This window comes from Oryctolagus cuniculus, chromosome 6 (assembly GCF_964237555.1).
Source record: "Oryctolagus cuniculus chromosome 6, mOryCun1.1, whole genome shotgun sequence".
Classification (NCBI taxonomy): domain Eukaryota; kingdom Metazoa; phylum Chordata; class Mammalia; order Lagomorpha; family Leporidae; genus Oryctolagus; species Oryctolagus cuniculus.
In genome coordinates, this window is record NC_091437.1 from 166,330,443 (window position 1) to 166,351,575 (window position 21,133).

A 21,133-nucleotide genomic window follows, 5' to 3' on the forward strand; every position below is an offset into this window, starting at 1 on the left:
CTGACGGGGGAGGCAGCCATGCCTGGAGGGGGGGAGCCTGACGGGGGAGGTGCAGCCACGCCTGGGGGTCTGATAGGGGAGGCAGCCATGCCTGGAGGGCGGGAGCATGATAGGGGAGGTACAGCCATGCCTTGGGGGGGGTTCTGATGGGGGAGGCACAGCCACACCTGGGGGGGTTCTGATGGGGGAGGCACGGCCATGGCCTTGGGGGTCTGATGGGGGAGGCACAGCCATGCCCTGGGGGCTCTGATGGGGGAGGCACAGCCATGCCCTGGATGTCTGGTCTGATGGGGGAGGCGCAGCCACGCCCTGGATGTCTGGTCTGAGGCGAGCCAAGCCCACTACCGTCTAGGACACCTGGGGTCTTCACACTCAGCCCCAGCTGCTCTGGCTGGAAGTCGGACGCTCTCTGAGCTGTCACTCACCTGCTGTTCCTGCGCCTGGAACGCCCCCCTGTCCCCCTGCTCCCCCGCCCCCCCACCCCCGCTTTTGGGTCTCACTCATCCTTGAGGCCCAGAGTCACGCCTGCGGGACCGGCCCCGCCTCCTGTCTCCCTGCCGTTCCCGTGTGTGCTGTCCCCCCCACAGCCGGCCGTGTCCCCCATCAGTGCGCCCCCTCCGCCCCCACGAGGCCACAGGGCAGCTGCCCAGCCCTGCAGGTTGTCCAGGATCTGCAGCCCCACCAGGGCCCTGGGCACTCGCTAGGGCTGTGCCACTGTTCTCAGTCAGTCATGTCGCTTGCTGCCCAGGGCGGGACCTGGGTGGCCACGGGCCGAGCCCCGAGGCAGCCCCTGGGTGCTGACTGCCCCACCCCCACCCCACAGCCCCTGGGTGCTGACTGCCCCCCACCCCACCCCACAGCCCCTGGGTGCTGACTGCCCCCCACCCCACCCCACAGCCCCTGGGTGCTGACTCCCCCCCGCAGCCCCTGGGTGCTGACTGCCCCCCACCCCCACCCCACAGCCCCTGGGTGCTGACTCCCCCACCCCCACTCCACAGCCCCTGGGTGCTGACTGCCCCCACCCCCACCCCACAGCCCCTGGGTGCTGACTCCCCCCTCCCCCACCCCACAGCCCCTGGGTGCTGACTGCCCCACCCCCACCCCACAGCCCCTGGGTGCTGACTCCCCCCACCCCCACCCCACAGCCCCTGGGTGCTGACTCCCCCCACCCCCACCCCACAGCCCCTGGGTGCTGACTGCCCCCACCCCCACCCCACAGCCCCTGGGTGCTGACTCCCCCCTCCCCCACCCCACAGCCCCTGGGTGCTGACTCCCCCCTCCCCCACCCCACAGCCCCTGGGTGCTGACTGCCCCCACCCCCACCCCACAGCCCCTGGGTGCTGACTCCCCCCACCCCCACCCCACAGCCCCTGGGTGCTGACTCCCCCCTCCCCCACCCCACAGCCCCTGGGTGCTGACTCCCCCCTCCCCCACCCCACAGCCCCTGGGTGCTGACTCCCCCCACCCCCACCCCACAGCCCCTGGGTGCTGACTGCCCCCACCCCCACCCCACAGCCCCTGGGTGCTGACTGCCCCCACCCCCACCCCACAGCCCCTGGGTGCTGACTCCCCCCTCCCCCACCCCACAGCCCCTGGGTGCTGACTGCCCCCTCCCCCACCCCATAGCCCCTGGATGCTGACTCCCCCCTCCCCCACCCCACAGCCCCTGGGTGCTGACTGCCCCACCCCCACTCCACAGCCCCTGGGTACTGACTGCCCCCACCCGCCCCGCACCCCCTGGGTGCTGACTCCCCCCTCCCCCACCCCGCAGCCCCTCACCCTCTCCAGCTTGGCCCCGTGCTCCTTCATGACGGAGAACAGCATCTGGGCGGCTGCCTGGGCGCGGAGGGGGCTGGGGGAGCCCAGGCCGTCGATGGCCGTCCAGGCGAGGTCTGTGAGCTCCATCACCGTGAGGTGCTCCATCAGCCCCTGCAGCCGGGGTGCAGGGCTGTCACCCCGGGCCTCCAAGTCCACCCACCCAGCCTCCTGTGCCCCGACCCCCGTTCTCCCTGGGGCTGGCCCCCCATTTCACGGTTGACACCGGCCACGTCTCTGCGCCGGGCACACTGGACCCTGCTTGGGGCTCTCTGCTCGCTCGGCCCCGTGCCTGTCCCCGGACCCTGGTGGCCCGGCCTCCTCCCCTGCAGGGCTGCCTCCCCTGCGTGCCCCTACCCCCGGCAGGCCCCAGACCTCCATGAGCGTTTTAATCCATGAGAAATCGAACCTCAGAGCTGTGAGGGTCTCAAGGACAAGCCCCCAGGCTTGCAGAAGAATCTGGAACCTCACAGCAGGCTTCCAGGGGGTCCTGGGGGTCCCGGGGGTCCTGGGGGGTCCCGGGGGTCCTGGGGGGGTCCCAGGGGGTCCTGGGGGTCCTGGGGGTCCTAGGGGGTCCTGGGGGTCCTGGGGGGTCCCAGGGGGTCCTAGGGGGTCCTGGGGGGTCCTGGGGGTCCTAGGGGGTCCTGGGGGGTCCCGGGGGGTCCTGGGGGTCCTGGGGGCCCTGGGGGTCCTGGGGGGTCCTGGGGGTCCTGGGGGCCCTGGGGGGTCCTGGGGGGTCCTAGGGCAGTCAGGGGCGTGGAGGCCTTGGTGATGGCACAGGGCAGTGGCAACAGGGTGGTGTGGAGGCCTCAGTGACGGCACAGTGATGGGGGTGGTGGGGATGGAGGTGATGGAGGTGATGATGGTACTGGTGGTGATGGTGATGGAGGTGGTGGTGATGGTGGTGGTGGTGGTGGTGATGGGGTGACAACTGCAATGGGGGTGATGGTGGTGGTGGTGGTGGTGATGATGGTGGTGATGGTGATGGAGGTGGTGGTGATGGTGGTGACGGGATGACAACTGCAATGGGGGTGATGGTGGTGGTGGTAGTGATGATGGTGATGGTGGTGGTGGTGGGTGTAATGGTGATGGTGATGACGGTGATGATGGGGTGACGACAGCAGTGGGGGTGGTGGTGGTGGTGATGGTGGTGGTGGTAATGGTGATGGTGATGATGGTGATGATGGGGTGACGACAGCAGTGGGGGTGATGGTGGTGGTGGTGGTGGTAATGGTGATGGTGATGATGGGGTGACGACAGCAGTGGGGGTGATGGTGGTGGTGGTGGTGGTGGTGGTGGTGATGGTGGTGGTGGTAATGGTGATGGTGATGATGGTGATGATGGGGTGACGACAGCAGTGGTGGTGATGGTGGTGGTGATGGTGATGGTAATGGTGATGGTGGTGGTGGTGGTGGTGGTAATGGTGATGGTGATGATGGTGATGATGGGGTGACGACAGCAGTGGGGGTGATGGTGGTGGTGGTGGTGGTAATGGTGATGGTGATGATGGGGTGACGACAGCAGTGGGGGTGATGGTGGTGGTGGTGGTGGTGGTGGTGGTGATGGTGGTGGTGGTAATGGTGATGATGGTGATGATGGGGTGACGACAGCAGTGGTGGTGATGGTGGTGGTGATGGTGATGGTAATGGTGATGGTGGTGGTGGTGGTGGTGGTAATGGTGATGGTGATGATGGTGATGATGGGGTGACGACAGCAGTGGGGGTGATGGTGGTGGTGGTGGTGGTAATGGTGATGGTGATGATGGGGTGACGACAGCAGTGGGGGTGATGGTGGTGGTGGTGGTGGTGGTAATGGTGATGGTGGTGGTGGTGGTGGTGGTAATGGTGATGACGGTGATGATGGGGTGACGACAGCAGTGGGGGTGATGGTGGTGGTGGTGACAAGGATGAAGGTGCAGTGTATTCAGGGCAACCCGAAGAGCCCTGAAGCGGAGCCCAGGCCCAGGGGTCTGTCCTGCAGCTGAAGCTCCCAGATCCGCCGTCTACGGGCAGACCCTCCTGGCCTCCCTCTGCTTCCTGCTCCCCTCTGTCACCGTCTCCTGTCCAGGGAGAGCCAGAGCCCGAGCCCGCACCTGGGTCAGGGGCACACAGGGTGGCCAGAGCCCGCGCCCGCGCCTGGGTCAGGGGCACACAGGGTGGCCAGAGCCCGCGCCCGCGCCTGGGTCAGGGGCACACAGGGTGGCCAGAGCCCGCGCCCGCGCCTGGGTCAGGGGCACACAGGGTGGCCAGAGCCCGCGCCCGCGCCTGGGTCAGGGGCACACAGGGCGAGTGGGCTGCCCCTCAGCATTCTCCTCTGGCTGCCACCCCCTCTGAGCTGGCAGCCGGCGTGCCCCTCCCCCCGCTGCCCCCTGCCCAGGTTCCAGGATGTGACCTGCAGCCCAGCCAGGCCTCTTTCTGGGCACTGAGAAATGAAGTGCTGGCTGGTTCCAGGGTTCGGCTTCTGGAACTAAACTCCTGCCCGGCCTTGGCACCCCGACAGCTCGCGAGGGCCGCTGAGGGCCAGGAGTGGCGCAAGCCCGCTGGGCCGCGACCCCGTCAGCCTTTGGGTCAATCTGTGCTTCCAGGACGCTCACTGTGGGCTGCTTCGGGCCATGGCGAGAGCCCCTTCTCCCCACTCACGGGGTCTCTGTGAATGGGGCCCAGCTCCTCAGCAGCCCCGCCATGTCAGCACAGATTGCAACGGGAATGTGGCCGGGGCAGGCGGGGACCAGCCCCCACGGGCACCGGCCGGGCCGACTACATCTCAGAGGGGCGTGGCCATCGGGCGGTGGCTCCCAGACGTCTTCTGGCTTGGGGTGGCAGCTCTGGCGTGGCCCACCCCGCACTGCCCGCCCGGACTCCAGGGGCTGACCTTGATGCCCAGGGGGCCCGGGGGGCTGGCACGCTGGTCCGCGCTGCTCCAGGGCGGGCTCCCATGCACGCCGGGCGGCGGGAGCTCCCTCTGGGTCTGGACTGCAACCTGAGCGGCTTCTCCAAGTAGCGGGGGGCAGGGCAGGGCTGGGGTGGCCTCAGGTTCTAGGAGGGGACAGGGCAGGAGTCGGGCCTGGGCGCAGAGCAGGTTTGGGGAGGGGGGAGGCCCTGGCTGGGGGCGTGGTGTGCCCGGGGGTGGAGCTCACTTCTCTGGCGCAGCAGGAGCTGGTAGAGGTGGCCCAGGCCTTGCAGGCCGCAGCTCCGGACGGCCTTGTCCGGGTCCTGGCAGAGAATGCCTAGCACGCCCGCCAGCTGCCCGGCGCGCTTCAGGCCCTGCTGAGGCTGTGGCGAGAGGGCGGGGCACGGCTGGCGGCGGAAGGCACACGCGGGGTCCGAGCGCGCGCTCGCCCGGCCTCACGGGGCGGGGCCGAAGGGCATGGGCTGCCCGCTCCACTCAGTGAGGAGGGGGCCCCACTCCCACGCAGAGTTTAGGAAGAGGGAAAACGCTGCTGAGCCCGGTCTGAGCAGTGCGCATTAGGGGTGGGGACGAGCATCCGCGTGCACGCAGGGCCCTGCCTCCCCCCTCACGCCGCCCCGCGCCCAGCACAGCTCTGTCACAAACGCAGACACTGCCCGGGCAGGCGGGGCGCATCCCGCGTCCCCAGCCCTCGGCCACCCCCCCCACTCCGGCGGCCGAGGCGACTGCCTCACGCGCCTCACCCTGGGCCCCGTCCTGGGACACGGGGAGACTTGAACCCCTCTGGGGGTGCCCCGCCCCGGGAACACAGAGACCCCCCCGTCCCCCGCCCCAGGAGAAGCGTCCTTGCTCTCCCGTCCGCGGCCACGCCGCCATGGCCCAGGTCTCCCTGAGGACCGCGTGCTGTGGCTGCTCCCCTGGGCGGAGCTGACTTCCACCCAAGCCGGAGCAGCAGTGGGGGAGGGGTCGGGATGGGAGCCGTGAGCCCCCACCCTTCTGACACGGCAGAGCAGGGCTGTGGGAAGGGGCTGCCTGCCCAAGGCCTCAAGGTGCAGGGCGGGCCCAGCCCCGCCCGCCCAGCCCCCACCCGCGAGGGCTCAGGGGGCCGGGGCTCGGGGGCAGGGGTGCCCACTCCCGTGTGCTTCTCAGGCGTGGGAAGGGAGGGCCCTGGGCTCGCTTCTGTCTGGAGCCCCTGCCCTCCGGCTGCAGGGCCTAGGAGCCCAGGGCCGGGAGCCCCCTCGGCAGCTCCGGCAGCCCCGGGAGGGGCGGGGTGGCACTCACGTCTAGGGGGAGGCTGCGGTTCAGGAACGCGAGGAGGACCACGCAGCTGCTCACGGCCCGCTGCCGCTCATGCTCCTTCTCCGACGCCATCCAGATGTACATGTGCTGCGGGCCAGGGAGCGGGCCCTTGGTCACACCAGCTGGGCGCCGGGCTAGGCTCAGGCCCCACCCACCGCGCCGGGCCACGCCCTCAACAGGACTCCACCTACTGTACCAGGCCACGCCCCTCAGTAGGACTCCACCTACTGTACCAGGCCACGCCCCTCAGCAGGACCCCACCCACCGTGCCGGGCCACGCCCCTCAGCAGGACTCCACCTACTGTACCAGGCCACTCCCCTCAGCAGGACCCCCCACTGCGCTGGGCCACGCCTCTCAACAGGACTCCACCTACTGTACCAGGCCACTCCCCTCAGCAGGACCCCACCCACCGTGCCGGGTCACGCCCACTTGGCTGAACCGCACCCAAGGCATCCAGACCACGCCCACTCGGCTAGGACCCACCCACCACACCCAGGCCACGCCCTCTCCACCAGGCCCAGCCCTGGCTTTTTCCCAGAGGCCCCTTGCTCCTCTGCAGTGGAGGCGTCAGCTCAGAGCCCCCCCCCCCCGGGGCGCATGGCTGTCCCGCCTCCCGTCTAGAATGCTCTTCCGCACGCACACGGTGAGTGCACACGCACGCACACCCGTCCCGCCGCTGCCCTGTCCAGTGATGGCCCAGAGCTCCCTCGGAACGCCCTGGTGAAGTCCTGGGCTCTCACTGCCTGAGCCGGGCAGGGGCCTGGAGGGCGGGGGGCAGGGGCAGCGGGCTCGGAAACCCTCGGGGACACGGCTGCAGGGACTCTGAGACCCTGAGGGGACACGGCTGCAGGGACTCTGAGACCCTGGGGGGGGCACGGCTGCAGGGGCTCTGAGACCCTCGGGGGGGCACGGCTGCAGGGGCTCTGAGACCCTGGGGGGGCACGGCTGCAGGGGCTCTGAGACCCTGGGGGGGCACGGCTGCAGGGGCTCTGAGACCCTCGGGGGGGTGCGGCTGCAGGGGCTCTGAGACCCTCGGGGGGGCACGGCTGCAGGGGCTCTGAGACCCTCGGGGGGGTGCGGCTGCAGGGGCTCTGAGACCCTGGGGGGGCACGGCTGCAGGGGCTCTGAGACCCTCGGGGGGGCACGGCTGCAGGGGCTCTGAGACCCTCGGGGGGGCACGGCTGCAGGGGCTCTGAGACCCTCGGGGGGGCATGGCCGCAGGGGCTCTGAGACCCTGGAGGGGACAGGCTGCAGGGGCTCTGAGACCCTTGGAGGGGGCATGGCTGCAGGGGCTCTGAGACCCTCGGGGGGGCACGGCTGCAGGGGCTCTTAGACCCTGGGGGGGCACGGCTGCAGGGGCTCTGAGACCCTGGGGGGGCACGGCCGCAGGGGCTCTGAGACCCTTGGAGGGGGCATGGCTGCAGGGGCTCTGAGACCCTGGAGGGGACAGGCTGCAGGGGCTCTGAGACCCTTGGAGGGGGCATGGCTGCAGGGGCTCTGAGACCCTCGGGGGGGCACGGCTGCAGGGGTGCCCTCGGGAGGGGGAGTGGCGCAGGCCGTGCCTCCGTGGCAGCCGGGCTGGGGCCCTGAGCCGCGTGCTCACCGACAGCAGGAACTGCAGCTCCTCTGCCGAGGGGCTCTGCACCAGGAAGCCCTGCAGCATGCCGTCCAGCGCCTCCGTGGTCTGGCTGAGCAGGGCCTGGGTGGAGGGCGGGGGTCAGGCTGCCTCAGCGCGGCGGGGGGAGCACACTCCTGCACGGCGCCCCCACCCTCCAGGCCAGGCTGCCCCCGTCGGAGCTGCCACCGTGCCCACCTGGGGTCCCTGCAGTGGCCCCACTGGGCAGAGGCAGACTGGGCAGGGCTGGCGTCTGGGGCTCGGGCCCCAGGCGCCCATGGGCCCTGTGCAGGGGCAGAGCTGGGCGGCCTCCCCCTCCGCCCCGAGCTCTCAACGCGTTTGAAGCGCCTGCCTCTGGGTGTGGTGCAGCGGGCGCTGAGCCCTGGGTCTCGCACACCCCTCCCCCGTGTCTTCACTGCTTTGCCTCGTGAATTTGGGGGGGGGGAGCAGCAGGCCAGGTCCGCCCTCCCTTCCCAGGCCCCCTAGGAGCGGAGGCTGGGACCCGGCCACTGCCTGGGTGTCCTGGAGGACTCTCCCTCCACAACACCGCACAGCCGGCTTGGACGGAAGCCCCAGCCCGGGCCTCCCAGCTCCTGGCACCCAGGGCGAGCCGGCCCAGGTCACTCTGCACACCTGCAGGGCTGGGGGTGCGGCCGGGGCGGACGGCCCAGACGGCTGCATTTCTCTGAGCCGGTTTCCTTGCCCCTGGTCGCTGCTGGGAAGGCGACAGAAGCTCTGCAGAGGCCCGGCCACCCTAGGTGCCAGGAGCAGCTACGGCCACGCGCCATGCGGCACCTGCTCGGAGGCCCTGTGCTGCGCCGTGCCTTGGGGCCGCAGCGCCCTCTGGTGGTGGCCGCGGGCACCGTCAGGCATCTGTCTTCAGGGACTGAACAGGTGTGCGTGCGTGCGTGTGTGTGTGTGTGCGTGCGTGTGTGTGTGTAGGGGGCTGGGGGCCGGGGAGAGGCCGCCCTGGGCTGGGGGCGGGCGCTGGGGGCGCACCTGTATGTCGGGCGGCTCCAGAAAGAGGCAGGAGTGCTTCTGCAGGGCGTCCAGCGGCGGCAGCGCAAACACGGCGCGGAGGCAGACGGACAGCAGCCGCGACTTCCTTTCCAGCCCTATTGGCGGCCTCAGCTGACTGTTGGGACGATGAGGGGGTGGGCTTGGCCCCGGGAGCGCCCTGGAGACCCAGCGGCGGCCCCTCGTGGCTCTGGGTCCGCCTCCACTCTAGCCGGCCTCCTGGTCCATCCGTTCCGTCCCCTGGACGCCATGACCCCTGCCCCATGCCTCGGGCCTGGGCTTCTTCCCTGAAGCCCCCTGCGTCTCGGCTCGGTGTCTACCCGGCACCCCAGTCGCGACCGGCTCTCCATCCCCCTGCTTGCTTGGAGGGAAGATCTGGCTGTCCTCCTGCGCCCCGCAGGCCTGAGGAGGGCGCCTGGTCCCTGCACGTCTGTGCACAGCCGCCTGCTGGCCGGACGCCCTGGGTCACTCCGGGGCTCTGCGCTGGTCCCCCGAGTACTCCCCTGGAGTCAGCCAGGCCCCGCAGAACTCCGTGTCACACCGGGCAGGGCAGCCTGACCTGGCCTCGGGCTCCGTCCCTAGCCCCTCCCTGCCTCGTGCCCCCACTCTGTCTTCCTGCAGCTCTCTAGTGTCAGGACGGGCCCTGCTGGCTCACCGCTGGGTGCCCAGGAAGGCCGGCGGGGGCGGGCACCTACCAGAGGCTGGAGATCAGGTGCAGGGTCTGCCAGCGGCTCGGTGTGCACAGCGCGTCCTGTGGCTCCTTCTCCATCAACACCTACGGGACCAGGCACGGCTGTCACCAGGCTGCGCCAGTCCGGCTTCTGACACCAGGCTCACCTGGCCCCTGTGCCGCCCGACCCGGGACCCACACAGAGCTCTCACCCCCCACCCTGGGTCGGGGCGATCTCTGCCCCCCGAGAGAACCAGAGCGAAGCTGGGGAATCCGGGGTGCCCCAGCACCGCCTGCTAGATGCCGACTGTGGCTGGGTCTCCAACCCGCTCTGGTTCTGGTCTGATTAACCGGAGGCTCCGTGGAGCCGGGCCACTGGTCAGCACCAGGTCAGGGTGGGCAGAATGGATGGGGCTGGCCTTTGACCTGGCGTACCTGGCCAGCCCAGCTCCCCGGGAGGCCCCAGTGCACCCAGACAGGAGGGGGCTCCAGGAGCACCCCCGCTCCCCCGGCGGCTCCGGGCCGGGCCCCACCTTCAGACACTCCAGGAGCTCGGAGGTCTGGGAGAACTCGTAGCTGTGGGCGCCCTCGCTCCGGCTGATGGCCCCCACCAGCATCAGCATGGCCGTGAGGAAGCTGTGCTTCAGTGTCTCGTCCTGCAGAGGGAGCAAGAGAGCGCGGCCGCCATCCAAGGGCAGAGGCCGCTGCTGGCCGGGGGCCTGGAGACCCTAGCCCCCTGGGCTGTGTGACTCTGTCCCCCACCGCACATCCCCGCAGGAGCAGTGCAGGATGGGAAAGCGCCTGGGCCTGCCACTGCCCACTCGCACTGGGGAGGCGTGGGGCACGGGCGTTGGAAGGTGCCGGGTGAGACCGGGCCTGTTTCCTGTGGCGCAGGTGGGCAGAGCTGGGCGTGTGTGCGTGTGCGTTGAGTGCAGGGTTCTAGAGCTCTCAGCCCTGAGGTGCGGGGGCCGCTGGGCGGGCTCCCGGGGCAGGGCGGCGGGGGTCGCGTACCCAGGAGCTGTGGTGGAAGTAGAAGATCATCCGAGAGAGGATGTTGTCCACCCAGGGCAGGATGTGGGCCTTGGCCTTGGCGGCCACCTCCCCGTAGGCCAGGAGGATGGTGCTGCCCGCCCACTTCCAGCGCAGGTCCTCCGAGCTCTGGCCCTGGGGGAGGGGCGGGGAGGTGTCCCAGGGGCTCTCTGGGGGTGGGGATGTCTGGAGCCCCGGCCCCTCACTCCCCCTCCCTGGGATGGCCCACCCCTCCCCTCCTGCTCCATGGGGGATTTGGCTGCCAGGTCCTGGGAGGGTCTTGGCCCAGGGGGACTGCAGTGGGGCCTGGGGAGGGCACTGGCCCCTGTTGGGTGGTCAGGGCTACCCGAGCAGGTGCAGAGGCCAGCAGGCACCATGTGTCACAGCTGTGTGCTGGACATGCCATGCAGGGGCAGGAAACCAAGGCCTGGGGTGGGGGTCCTGGTGTTCTGGCCCCTTGCTGAGCCCCTGGGGGCCCCAGAGCCCCCACCTTCAGGGAGAACAGGTGGAGGCTCCACTTGACCCGCGTGCTCCGGCCAAACTGGTCCAGGACGGCCCAGACGTCGTCCAGGTGTCGGGCCGCGGCCAGCCCCACGGTGCGAGCCATGCCCTGTGGGGGGTGGGGGTGGGGCCACTATGAGGCAGCCTCAAGCTGCCTGAGAGAGGGGTTCACCTACATCCCAGGGCCAGGGCTCAGAGTGAGGCCAGGGTCAGGGTCAGGTGCGGTCAGGGTCAGGTGCGGTCAGGCCTCACCTCCCTCTGCTTGGGCCACTGGTGGGAGGTTTCCAGGAGGCCTTGCAGGTGCGTCCTGACCGTGAGGCTGCTCTCTTCCGCCTGAAGGATCAGGCCGTAGTAGGTGAACAGGAAGTCCTGGTGGAGGGTGGTGGCATCTCGTCCCCCGGCCTAGAGCAGCCTGCCCGACAGCCCCCTCGGCCCTGGGCCAGCCTGGCCTCCCCTCTCTCGGGCTCCACGCGCCTACAGCCGGGCACCCACCTTCTCCGGGGACTGCTCCTGCTGGGACTGGCTGGGCTTGGTGAGTGCTCGCAGCAGCTCCTTGGACCACACTTCGGAGTTCAGGAATGACACCGACTTGGTGGCCATCTGTGAGCACGTGGGGTGGGCGGGGCTGGAGCTGGGGCCCAGAGCTCCGCCAGCCCCGGTGCCCCCCGAGCCCTGACTGTGTCCCCCCTGCCAGCCCTCTGGTCTGTTTGACGACCCTTGGGGGTCAGGAAGCTGGGGACGCCGTATCCCCAGTAGCACAGCAGGGTCCCAGATGCAGCGATGCCTGGTACTGGCGGGAGGCGGCGCTCTGCAGGGGGGAGCTGGGAGGGCAGGCACGGCCACGCCCCCTGCACTGCCGCCCCGTGGTGGGTGCACCCTCACGGATTTAGCGAATGCGTGGGAGAGTGGAGGAATAAGGGCAGTACGAGGTCTGAAGAGTTCCGTGACCTTGAACCTAGTTGGCAAGAGCACCCTGCTGTCAATGAGGCTGGGTTGCTGGATCCGACGCTTCCAAGACGTCCGGCTTCCGGGCGGGCACAGCCCTCTGACGTGTGGTCCCAGCCGCTGCTTTTGATCGATGTGCAGACGAGTTCACGGGGAGGCTTCTGGGCAAAGCCAGCGGGGGCAGCTCGGGCGCCGGCTGCGGAAGGACCGAGAGGCGGCGGCAGCGGCCGCGGGGAATGCCGCGTTGCTGACGGTCCCCAGTGGAAATTCAGACGCTGGATCGTTCCGGCCGAGACTGGCCAGAAGCAGAACACGGAGCTTTGACAAGCTAGTGCTTTTTGGCGGACGGTGATGGGACCGACAACGGGGTTTGGGAAGATTTCGGCGATATCAACCAAAAGGCTGCACCAGTAGGAGTTAAAGTTTAGACGGAAGTAGGGTGCCATCGCCCTGCATCGCGGGCATGGAGACTGTGCCCCAAGGGGACCCCTGCCTGGCCTGTTTGGGGGTGCCGGGGTGCAGCAGGCGCTGGGGGAACCCTCGCCTGTAGCAGGGGTCTGCGCACCTGCACCCCCTGCCCCGCGGACTCGCCCGGCCCCTATCAGGGCCACCCGTGTCTCTGCATAGCTGCGCCCGTTCCTCCTACGCGGTCCCAGGCGGTTACTGGTTTCCGCACGCCAGTGCCTCAAGTCTTGGATTTCTTAGACTTTTTTTTCTCTTTGTCCTGATGGCTTCGGCCATTCCAGGGCCTTTGAAATGTCCACATAGAATTTTTTAAAAAGATTTATTTATTTATTTGAAAGGCAGAGTTACGGAGAAAGAGAGAGACAGAGAGAGACAGAGAGAGAGAGAGCTTCTGTCCACTGGTTTTCTCCCCAAATGGCCACAATGGCTGGAACTGGGCCCGATCCGAAGCCAGGAGCCAGGAGTTTCTTCCAGGTCTCCCACGCGGGTGCAGGGGCCCAAGCACTTGGGCCATCTTCTGCTGCTTTCTCAGGCCACAGCAGGGCACGGGATGGGAAGAGGAGCAGCCAGGGCGTGAACCAGCCCCCATATGGGGTGCCGGCGCTGCAGGCGGTGGGATTGACGCCATGTTTTTCCTGCAGTATCTGGTAGGCTTGCGGGAGAAGCACGCGGAGTTGGTGTTTATGGCAAGTCTTCGATGATTCCGGTTTCCTGACGGATCCAGCACTGTGTGGGTTTGCTTCTTCCCGCGTGTTTTCGGGGAGTTTGTTGAATCTAAATCGCCTGTTTGGGCCCTTGCCTCATCTTCATTAGGCGCTCCTCACCCGGTCTGCACCTGCTGCTGGTGCCTGTGACGTCTCGGCTGGCCTCGTGGGGGCTGCTGCCCACTGGGCGGGTCCTGGTCCTCCGTCTGCCCTGTGCTGCCCCCGAGGTCTGCTCCAGCTCTGCCTTCCTCCGTCTGCCTCCCAGGTTTGCTTTGTTTTCTGAGAGCTCGGTGTCTTCTAATGCAACAACTAAAGACACAAAACTGAAATTCATGTAAGCCGTCCTTTCTCTGGTATCCCACGATTTTTCATGTTCGGTTTTTTTTAAAAGATTTATTTATTTATTTGAAAGATGGAGTTACAGAAAGGCAGAGTGAGAGAGAGAGAGGAGAGGCAGAAAGAGAGAGGAGAGGCAGAGAGAGAGAGAGAGAGAGAGAGAGAGAGAGAAGGAGGGGGGCGGACAAAGAGAGGTGTCTTCCATCCGATGGTTCACTCCCCAGATGACGGCAATGGTCGGAGCTGTGCCGATCCGAAGCCAGGAGCCAGAAGCTTCTTCCAGGTCTCCCACGCGGGTGCAGGGGCCCAAAGACTTGGGGCATCATCTGCTGCTTTCCCAGGCCATAGCAGAGAGCTGGATCAGAAGAGGAGCAGTCGGGTCTCGAACTGGCGTCCATGTGGGATGCAGGCACTGCAGGTGGCGGCTTTCCCCGCTCCGCCACGGCGCCGGCCCCCGCGTTAGGTTTTCCTCATCCTTCGGGCCACAAGCTCCCAACTCCTGTTGCGATTCCCCCTGACCGTGTGCTGAGTCTCTGCAGGCCCAGCTCCCCGCGGCCGCGCTCCGTGTGGTCGGACAGGGGCCTGTGAGCGCGGTCCCGGTGGCCGCACTGGCCCTGCACCGGCGGGCGCTCTGCCTGCTTGAGAGGACGGGCGAGGTGGGCGGCTGCGGGCACTGCTGCCGACGCCCGAGTGCCCAGTGCGTTCCCGGCACCGCTGCCGCTCCGGTCTACCGCACCGGGTCAGCGCCGCCGTCGGCACCGCTGCCAATCACGCCAGCACCGCCCGCGGCAGCTCCCCGTGACGTTTTCCAAGACAGGCGCGACCACGCTGCCCTCGCCTCTGCAGCAGTGGCTGCGCACGGGCGCACGGGGCCCGGGTCACTTCCACAGAACAGGGTCCTTGTCTCCCGTCTCCCGCCACGGCTGGGGCAGGCGAGGGACAGAGGCGCGCTGGCTGCCGCGGTCTCCAGCTGGGACTGGCTGGAGCCGGGCCGGCGCGGCTGTGGGGTCCCGAGTCCCTTCTCTCGCTGTGGGGCCGGGGAGGGGCGGCGGCCGCCAGCCCCCAGCGTGTCCTGCTCTGTCCTGCCTCGGCACCTGCGCCCTCTCTGGGCCTCCAGTGGGGGCTCCAGGACAGGTGGGAGGGGCCTGTGTGTGAGAGCCCCTCCCACTGCGCCTCTGTTGGCCGAGGTCCAACCCCAGCTTCCCAAGTGACCAGGCTGTGACCTAGCCCCTTCCCAACACACGTGGAGGTGCCCCCTCCCCGCCTCTCCCCCTCTTCCCCCACCTCCCACCCCCTGGCCGGTGTTGGTACCTGGGTCAGCCTCTCTTCCCAGCATGCCTTGTCTTCCTTGGTGAACAGTTGCTCTGTGGCGGAGAGGGGTGGGTCACAGGCCGCGCAGGAGCTAGGGCCCTGCCTCCCCGCGGCTCCCACACTGGCCTGTGGGGGGCGCTGCAGACACTGGGCCTGGGGCTGTGGCCCCGTCCGCCCTTGCTGTGTGGCCTCCGGCAAGCCACGCTGTCTCTTGGGGCCTTGGGCTCTCCCTTGGCGGGGAGCGGGGTCCCTCCCGGTGCAGCCCCTCAGGCTCCGGCACAGAGGTGTGGGACATGGGACAGCGAGTTTGGGAATTTGGAAATCCTACCGCAGAGGGAGGGGCTGCTTTAGGGAGAGCCCTGGGCGGTGGGGGTGTCAGACGTCACCCAGCTGCAGAGGGACCCCTGCCCAGCCTGCAGTCCTGGGGCAGGGGCACAAGCCAGGTTCTGCCTCCTTCCAGGCCGTGAAGCCCAGGCTTGCAAGCCCACCTTGGAGGCCACGAGAGCCCCTCCCGCTGAGGTCCGTGGAAGAGCTAGCTTCACGCTCACGCATGTGCTGCCTCCCCCAGGAAGCCCTCTCCCTGGCCCCCGGGCAGTCGGGCATGCCTCTCCCTGGAGGCGCCCCCAAGGACACCTCGGCCCCGCCCCGAGCCAGCTCCTGCCTCCCGCTCCCACTGTTTCCGTCCTGGCTCAGCCCGTGAGACGCGGGCGCGGCTGGGTTGGTCCCCCTGTGGCCGGAGGTTCTGTGAGCAGTGAGGGGCGGTGGGCTGGGGGAGTTCCCTGCACGGAGCCCCTTTCTGTGCACAGCCTGGCGGGGTGGGGGCGGGCAGGACGTACCGTCGGTGGACAGCACCCCCAGGACATACAGGACACTGCGGTGTGGGAAGACGCCCGTCAGCAGCTCCGTCTCCAGGTGCTGGGCCACAGCCCGCCACGAGTGCCTGCAGAGGGCCACCAGCACGTCGCCGGCCGCGTCCTGGTATGTGTCTTCCAGCTCCTGCGGGCGGGGTGGGGGCGGCGGGCGGTGAGCTGGCCGCCAGCATCCTCAGCCCATTTTCTGGAGGGCAGGGTGAGGCTGAGGCACTCGGGTGGTCCCTGGATACGCACTCCTCCCGCAGGGCCAGGGTCCTCTGTCCTGGGAAGTCTGAGCCTCTGTACAGGCTGTGCCTGGAACTCCACCTGCACAGCCCCGGCCGCCTTGGCGCTCCCAGCACACGCCCGGGACGCCTGAGCCTCCATCAACGCGACCCCGTGCTCCCCCCGGCCAGGACCCCTCCGTCTCTGCGTTCTTTGCCCTGTGGATTTGGAGCCAGTGGCCGTGTTCCTGCCGGATTCCCGAAGGGTCAGCGCGTCGGGTTCCCGAGAGCTGTGCCCGGGCGCCCGGTGCCCCTCGCTCACGCCAGGGGCGTCCTGAGAAGCAGGGCAGGCGCTGAGACCCGGAGCCCGGCTGGAGTCTGCTCCGGTGTGAATCCCTGCCCTGCGTGTCTCCGTGGGCGGCGTGGTGCGAGGCAGGCTCGGCCTGTGGCGGCAGCTGGGGGGTGAGTGTGTGTGAGGTCAGGAGGCGCCTTGCGGCCCCGTGTGACATGGCCATCGGCCATTGTGGACGCCAAGATGGCCACTCTCACCCAGAACCTCGCTTAGGAGTGCTGTAGACAAAGACGGGGCAGCCGTGCACTCGGGAACCTGAAGCAGACTGGGCGGGAGCCGCGGCGAAGCCCCGTGCTGTCTGCACAGGAGTGGGGGCCTCGGGTGCCCCCAGCCCGGGAGCTGGGGCGGGGGGGGGCTGCAAACGTGGGAGCAGCAGTCTCATCCCCAGACGACACCCCCGCCCTTGGAGCTCATCTCTGGGCCGAGCGGGGAGGGTCCTTGCGGGGAGGAGGCCAGGCCTGCAGGCTCAGGGGCTGCTCCCTCCCTGGCCAGGCCCTGCACAGCCCTGCAGGACTGGTCTCTGTCCCTCCAGGCCGGAAACCCTCAGAGCTGGGCAGGAAAGGTACAGAGCTGCTGCCCTGGGTGGGGGGCAGGGGAGGGACAAGACCCCATGGCCGCAGGACCCTGCGTAGCCAGAGAGGAGCCATGGGGGGCGCCGAGGCCACAGACAGGGCGGCAACGCCACGCACACTCTGTCCTCAGAGAGATGGTGATGCCACACACAGCTGACACGAAAGGGGACATTCTGAGCTCAAAGTCAGGACTGGGGCTGTTTGTTGATATTTTTAAATTTGTTTGAGAGGCAGAGAGAGGCAGGCACACACACACACAATTTCCCAGCCCCACGGCCCGCGATGGCTGGGACTGGGCTGGGCTGAGCTGGGAGCAGGTGCTCAGGCCACGCCTCTTCCGTGGGTGCGGTTAAAGACCAGGGCGCAGGGGCAGGCGTTTGGGGCAATGGTTGACGCCACCGTCCCATGTCGGAGGGCTTGGTTCCCTTCCCAGTCGCTCCGCTTCTGATCCAGCTCCCTGCTGACGCGCCTGGGAGGTAGAGGGCGATGGCTCCTGCACCCACATGGGGGACCCGGATGGAGCTCCTGGCTCCTGGCTTTGACCTGGCCCAGCCCTGGCTGTTAGGGCATTTGGGGAGTGACCCCAGTGGATGGAAGATCTCGGTCTCTCTCCCTTTCAAACAAACAACAGAGCAACTGCGGGCGACTCTTGAAGAGGATGCAAGGGAGAGAGATGGCAAAGCAGAGACCGGGCGGGGCGGCTAGGAGCCACGGGAAGCCGCGGGCCTCACTGCCGGGGTCTCTGCTGCCTCAGACAGACCAGGGGAACCAAGGGTTGTCCAGGGCCAGTCGGTGCGAGGAGGGCGCGGGGCTGCTCACGGCACTGTTTCAGGGGACCGGGGGCAAGGATCTGGCAGAGAGTAGCAGCGCCGGCCACAGGGGCAGCACCGGCGCCAGGCGGCTCAGCCACGCTGAGGACAGGCGGACAGCGGGCGACGCAGCCGGCAGATCCCCAGCCAGCAGTGGTGCAGTTTTCCGTCCCCCTTCTTTCTGGAAGAAGCTGCTGGTGGACGTGTGCCTCCAGCCTCCAGCCCATGGGCGAGAGGAAGACTTGGGGCCTGGGAACCGGGGTCCCCCCAGGGGAGGGTGAGGGACCTCAGGCTGAGGCAGACCCCTGGCTGAGACGGGGCACCCGCCGGGGCTTTGGAGCAGTGTCAGCACGCGGCTGGCCCCGAGCTGGGAGCAACCTGCCTGCTCAGCCCTGGGTCCTGGGTGGGCTCCCGGCCCCCGGGCGTGTCGCCCTGCTGTGTGCAGAAGCATAGCACAGCCGAGCGCCGGTGTGGCCCGCCTCCGACGGCCTCCGGAGGGCGCCTGTCCACCCACGGGGAGGCTGAAGGCAGTCTTTGACCCTGACCTTGTCCTGCAGCCTCAGCTTCCCAGTCACCTCTGCCCTGCCCCCAGCGCCTGTACGCGGGTTCAAGAACCTCCCAGTGGGGACTGAGACAGATAGGAGGCAAGGGAGAGAGGGGTGGCCAGAGAAGGCAGGAGGAGGGTCTGGCCTGTGCCCCACGTCTGTCATTCACCCTGGGTGGACCTGGACTTGTCCACAAGAGCATGTTACTGCAGACAAGCCCCCTACGCTCCCCGAGCCTCAGTCTTTCCATTTGTACAATGGGCCCGGCTTGGAGGGCTGATTCACTGTGGCTTCCATCCTGTCCTGGCAAGGTGATGTCTGTTGTTCTCTGAGCACCCCCCACCCCCGCCTCTGCTGGACCCAGGCCCGGACTGGAGAGCGCGGCTGTGTACAATTTAGCAGGTGCGCTGTGGGCGTAGTCCACTTCCCCATAGCACGGACTCCTGCCTGCCTGTGTCCCCTTAGTGCCCGGGGGACCCAGGACCACCAGAGATGCAGTGATTCCACTGTGGGGTGCCGAGGGCGTGGTCCCTGTCCTCTGGCCTCCGTCCACCAAGGCCTAGTGAGTGGGCTGCTGTGGGGCGGCCGTGGGCTGGTTGCTCTGAGTCAAAGCCGCCGTCTGCAGCCCCTGCGGCTGTAGGCAGAGACTCGGGGCTGGGCTGGGGCGGCTCCCTGGACTGCAGGTGGGGTGGGCAGGTGGGACCCTGCTACTGTGTTTCAGGCGGGAACGCAGGGCCGAGTCTCCCCTGGGGAATAGACCACGCCCACAGCAGATGTTCCGGAAGGTCAGGGACAAGACCATAAGGCGGGGAGGGGCTGGAGGACAGAGAGCCCGCCTCGGGAGGGGACCTCCTGGGAGACAGGAAGCCCCCACAGACCCTGGGCAAGTGGCGCCCCAGAGCCTCGCCTTCTTCCCCCTAAGGTGGGGTGCATGGGACTGTGCCCCTGGGGGGCGGTGGAAGGAGCTCAGGTAAAGGACCCAGGCCCTGGGGGGAGCACAGAGCTGGGCACATCCAGCCCCTTCGGCCCTGGGGCGGCCGGGCGAGGGGCCCACCGTGTTCTTGGTCATGTTCTCCAGGGCGAGCTGCATGAAGGACTTCTCCCAGGTCTCCTCCAGGGAGTCGCTGGCTCCAATGACCGCCTCCAGCACCTGCAGCAGCCGGAACGTGTGCCGGGAGGAGATCTGCAGGCCGCACGGCGGACGCAGGCTCAGGCTCGGGCTGGGAGGAGCCTGGGGGGACCCCGGGTGGCTGCATTTGCCCGTGCACTTAACAGCCATGCGGTGAGCACGCCCTGCACGCCGGCCTGGAGCCAGGTGCTGCCAGGGTTTGCAAAGAGCATCCCATTTCCAGAACGTTCATTCATTCATTCATTCATGCTTAGACAGATCTTTCCCTACTCACTCGTCCACCCACCTGCCCCTCATCCCTCCCTCCACCCATCTACCCACCCACTCACCCAGCTGCCCCTCATCCCTCCCTCCACCCATCCGCCCACCCACTCACTCGTCCACCCACGTGCCCCTCATCCCTTCCTCCACCCACTCACTTGTCCACCCACTCACTCATCTGCCTCTCATCCCTCCCTCCACCCATCCATCCATCCACCCACCCATCCATCCATCATCCACCACTCATCTACCCATTCATCCACCTGCCCCTCATCCCTCCCTTCACCCATCTACCCACCCACTCACTCGTCCACCCACCTGCCCCTCATCCCTCCCTCCACCCACCCATGCATCATCCACCACTCATCCCTCCATCAACGCACTCGTCCACCTACTCATCCCTCCATCTGTCTTGGCCTGTTACGGATGCTGTGGCTTTGGCCAGCCTGTCCCCTCCCCTCAGCCTGTCCCCTCCCCTGTGTCCTGAGGGGCTCTGAAGGTGGGCGGCACGTGTGGCCCACTTGTCTCCCTCCGTGGTTTCAGACTCCCTGAGATTACGCAGCTGCTCTCCTAGTGCCGGCTTTGAGCCCCCTCCCCGTGCCTGGTCCGCACCCAGCGGCCCGAGCACCTCTCACCTCCGGGTTGTCCTTGAAGTAGTCATGGATGGTTTCCAGCACCAAGTCTGGGGCCCCGCGGGCCATGTTCGCGACCTTCTTGATGACGTACTTCAGGTGCAGTGGGTCTGAGCTGCTCGCATCCCGCAGCATCTTGAAGCAGATGGCTGCGGATGGCAGGAAAGGCGTGAGGGCGGGAGTGCTGGGCAGGGCTGGGGGGTGCAGGGCAGGGCTGGGGGGAGGTGCCATCTGGGAGTGAGGGGCAGGGAAGTGGGCACCGTGGGGAGCCCCGGGCCTCCTGACTGTGCACGGTCCTCTGGTGTCTGACAGGTAAGGAGCAGGACACGTGCGGGGCTGCACATCCCGGTCCGCCGGTCTCCCTTCCAGCCGGTCACTGAGCCAGCGTCCTCTGCAGCCTTCCACTCATCCACCTGACCACACGCCCGAGTGTCCATACGGTCACCCACATGTCTGTCCATCAGTCCGTCCTTCCTGCTTGTCCCTCGTCTTCCACTCATCTACTCACCTGCTATGTAGTTAGTGTGTTCGTCGTCCACCCAGCCACACACCAACCCATCCACCTACCCATCAATCCCTCCACCCATCCATCCATCCACCCACCCATCCATCCCTCCACACATCCACCCATCCACCCATCCCTCCACCTACCCATCCATCCACCCATCCATCATCCACCCATCCATCCATCCACCCATCCCTCCACCTACCCATCCATCCACCCATCCATCATCCATGCATCTGCCCATCCTCCACCCATCCATCCATCCATCCACCCACCCATCCATCCATCCACCCACCCACCCATCCATCCATCCACCCATCCATCCACCCACCCATCCACCCATCCATCCATCCATCCATCATCCACCCACCCACCCATCCATCCACCCATCCATCCACCCATCCATCCATCCCTCCACCTAACCACCCATCCATCCACCCATCCATCCACCCATCCACTCTCCCATCCACCCATCCACTCTCCCATCCACCCATCATCCACCCATCCATCACCCACCCACGTCTCCATCCCTCAGCTCCCCAACCCCCCATCTACTAACCTCCTGCACCAACCCCTCTACTCCTGACCCATTTTCCTATGCCCCATCCTCCCTTCAACATGCCTAGTGTCTCAGTGAG

At 67.7% G+C, this 21,133-nt stretch overlaps 1 protein-coding gene across 13 annotated transcripts in view; it reads right to left on the reverse strand.

The window, feature by feature from the left end:
* LOC138850085 (maestro heat-like repeat family member 5) overlaps window positions 1–21,133 on the reverse strand; it is a 41,202-nt gene that overhangs the window by 11,972 nt on the left and 8,097 nt on the right. For 11 of the 13 annotated variants that reach the window (XM_070075874.1, XM_070075876.1, XM_070075873.1 and 8 more), the window contains exons 3-18: window positions 19,994–20,139; window positions 19,023–19,151; window positions 15,452–15,611; window positions 14,616–14,668; window positions 11,347–11,454; window positions 11,107–11,223; window positions 10,844–10,963; window positions 10,336–10,488; window positions 9,858–9,980; window positions 9,350–9,429; window positions 8,637–8,772; window positions 7,626–7,721; window positions 6,004–6,108; window positions 4,952–5,087; window positions 4,687–4,850; window positions 1,780–1,929 (exon numbers count right to left, since the gene is read on the reverse strand). In XM_070075874.1, the coding sequence (XP_069931975.1) occupies window positions 1,780–1,929; window positions 4,687–4,850; window positions 4,952–5,087; window positions 6,004–6,108; window positions 7,626–7,721; window positions 8,637–8,772; window positions 9,350–9,429; window positions 9,858–9,980; window positions 10,336–10,488; window positions 10,844–10,963; window positions 11,107–11,223; window positions 11,347–11,454; window positions 14,616–14,668; window positions 15,452–15,611; window positions 19,023–19,151; window positions 19,994–20,139 (1,976 nt within the window). The remainder of the gene's footprint in view (window positions 1–1,779; window positions 1,930–4,686; window positions 4,851–4,951; window positions 5,088–6,003; window positions 6,109–7,625; window positions 7,722–8,636; window positions 8,773–9,349; window positions 9,430–9,857; window positions 9,981–10,335; window positions 10,489–10,843; window positions 10,964–11,106; window positions 11,224–11,346; window positions 11,455–14,615; window positions 14,669–15,451; window positions 15,612–19,022; window positions 19,152–19,993; window positions 20,140–21,133) is intronic. The other 2 variants (XM_070075871.1, XM_070075872.1) reach the window with 2 other exon arrangements.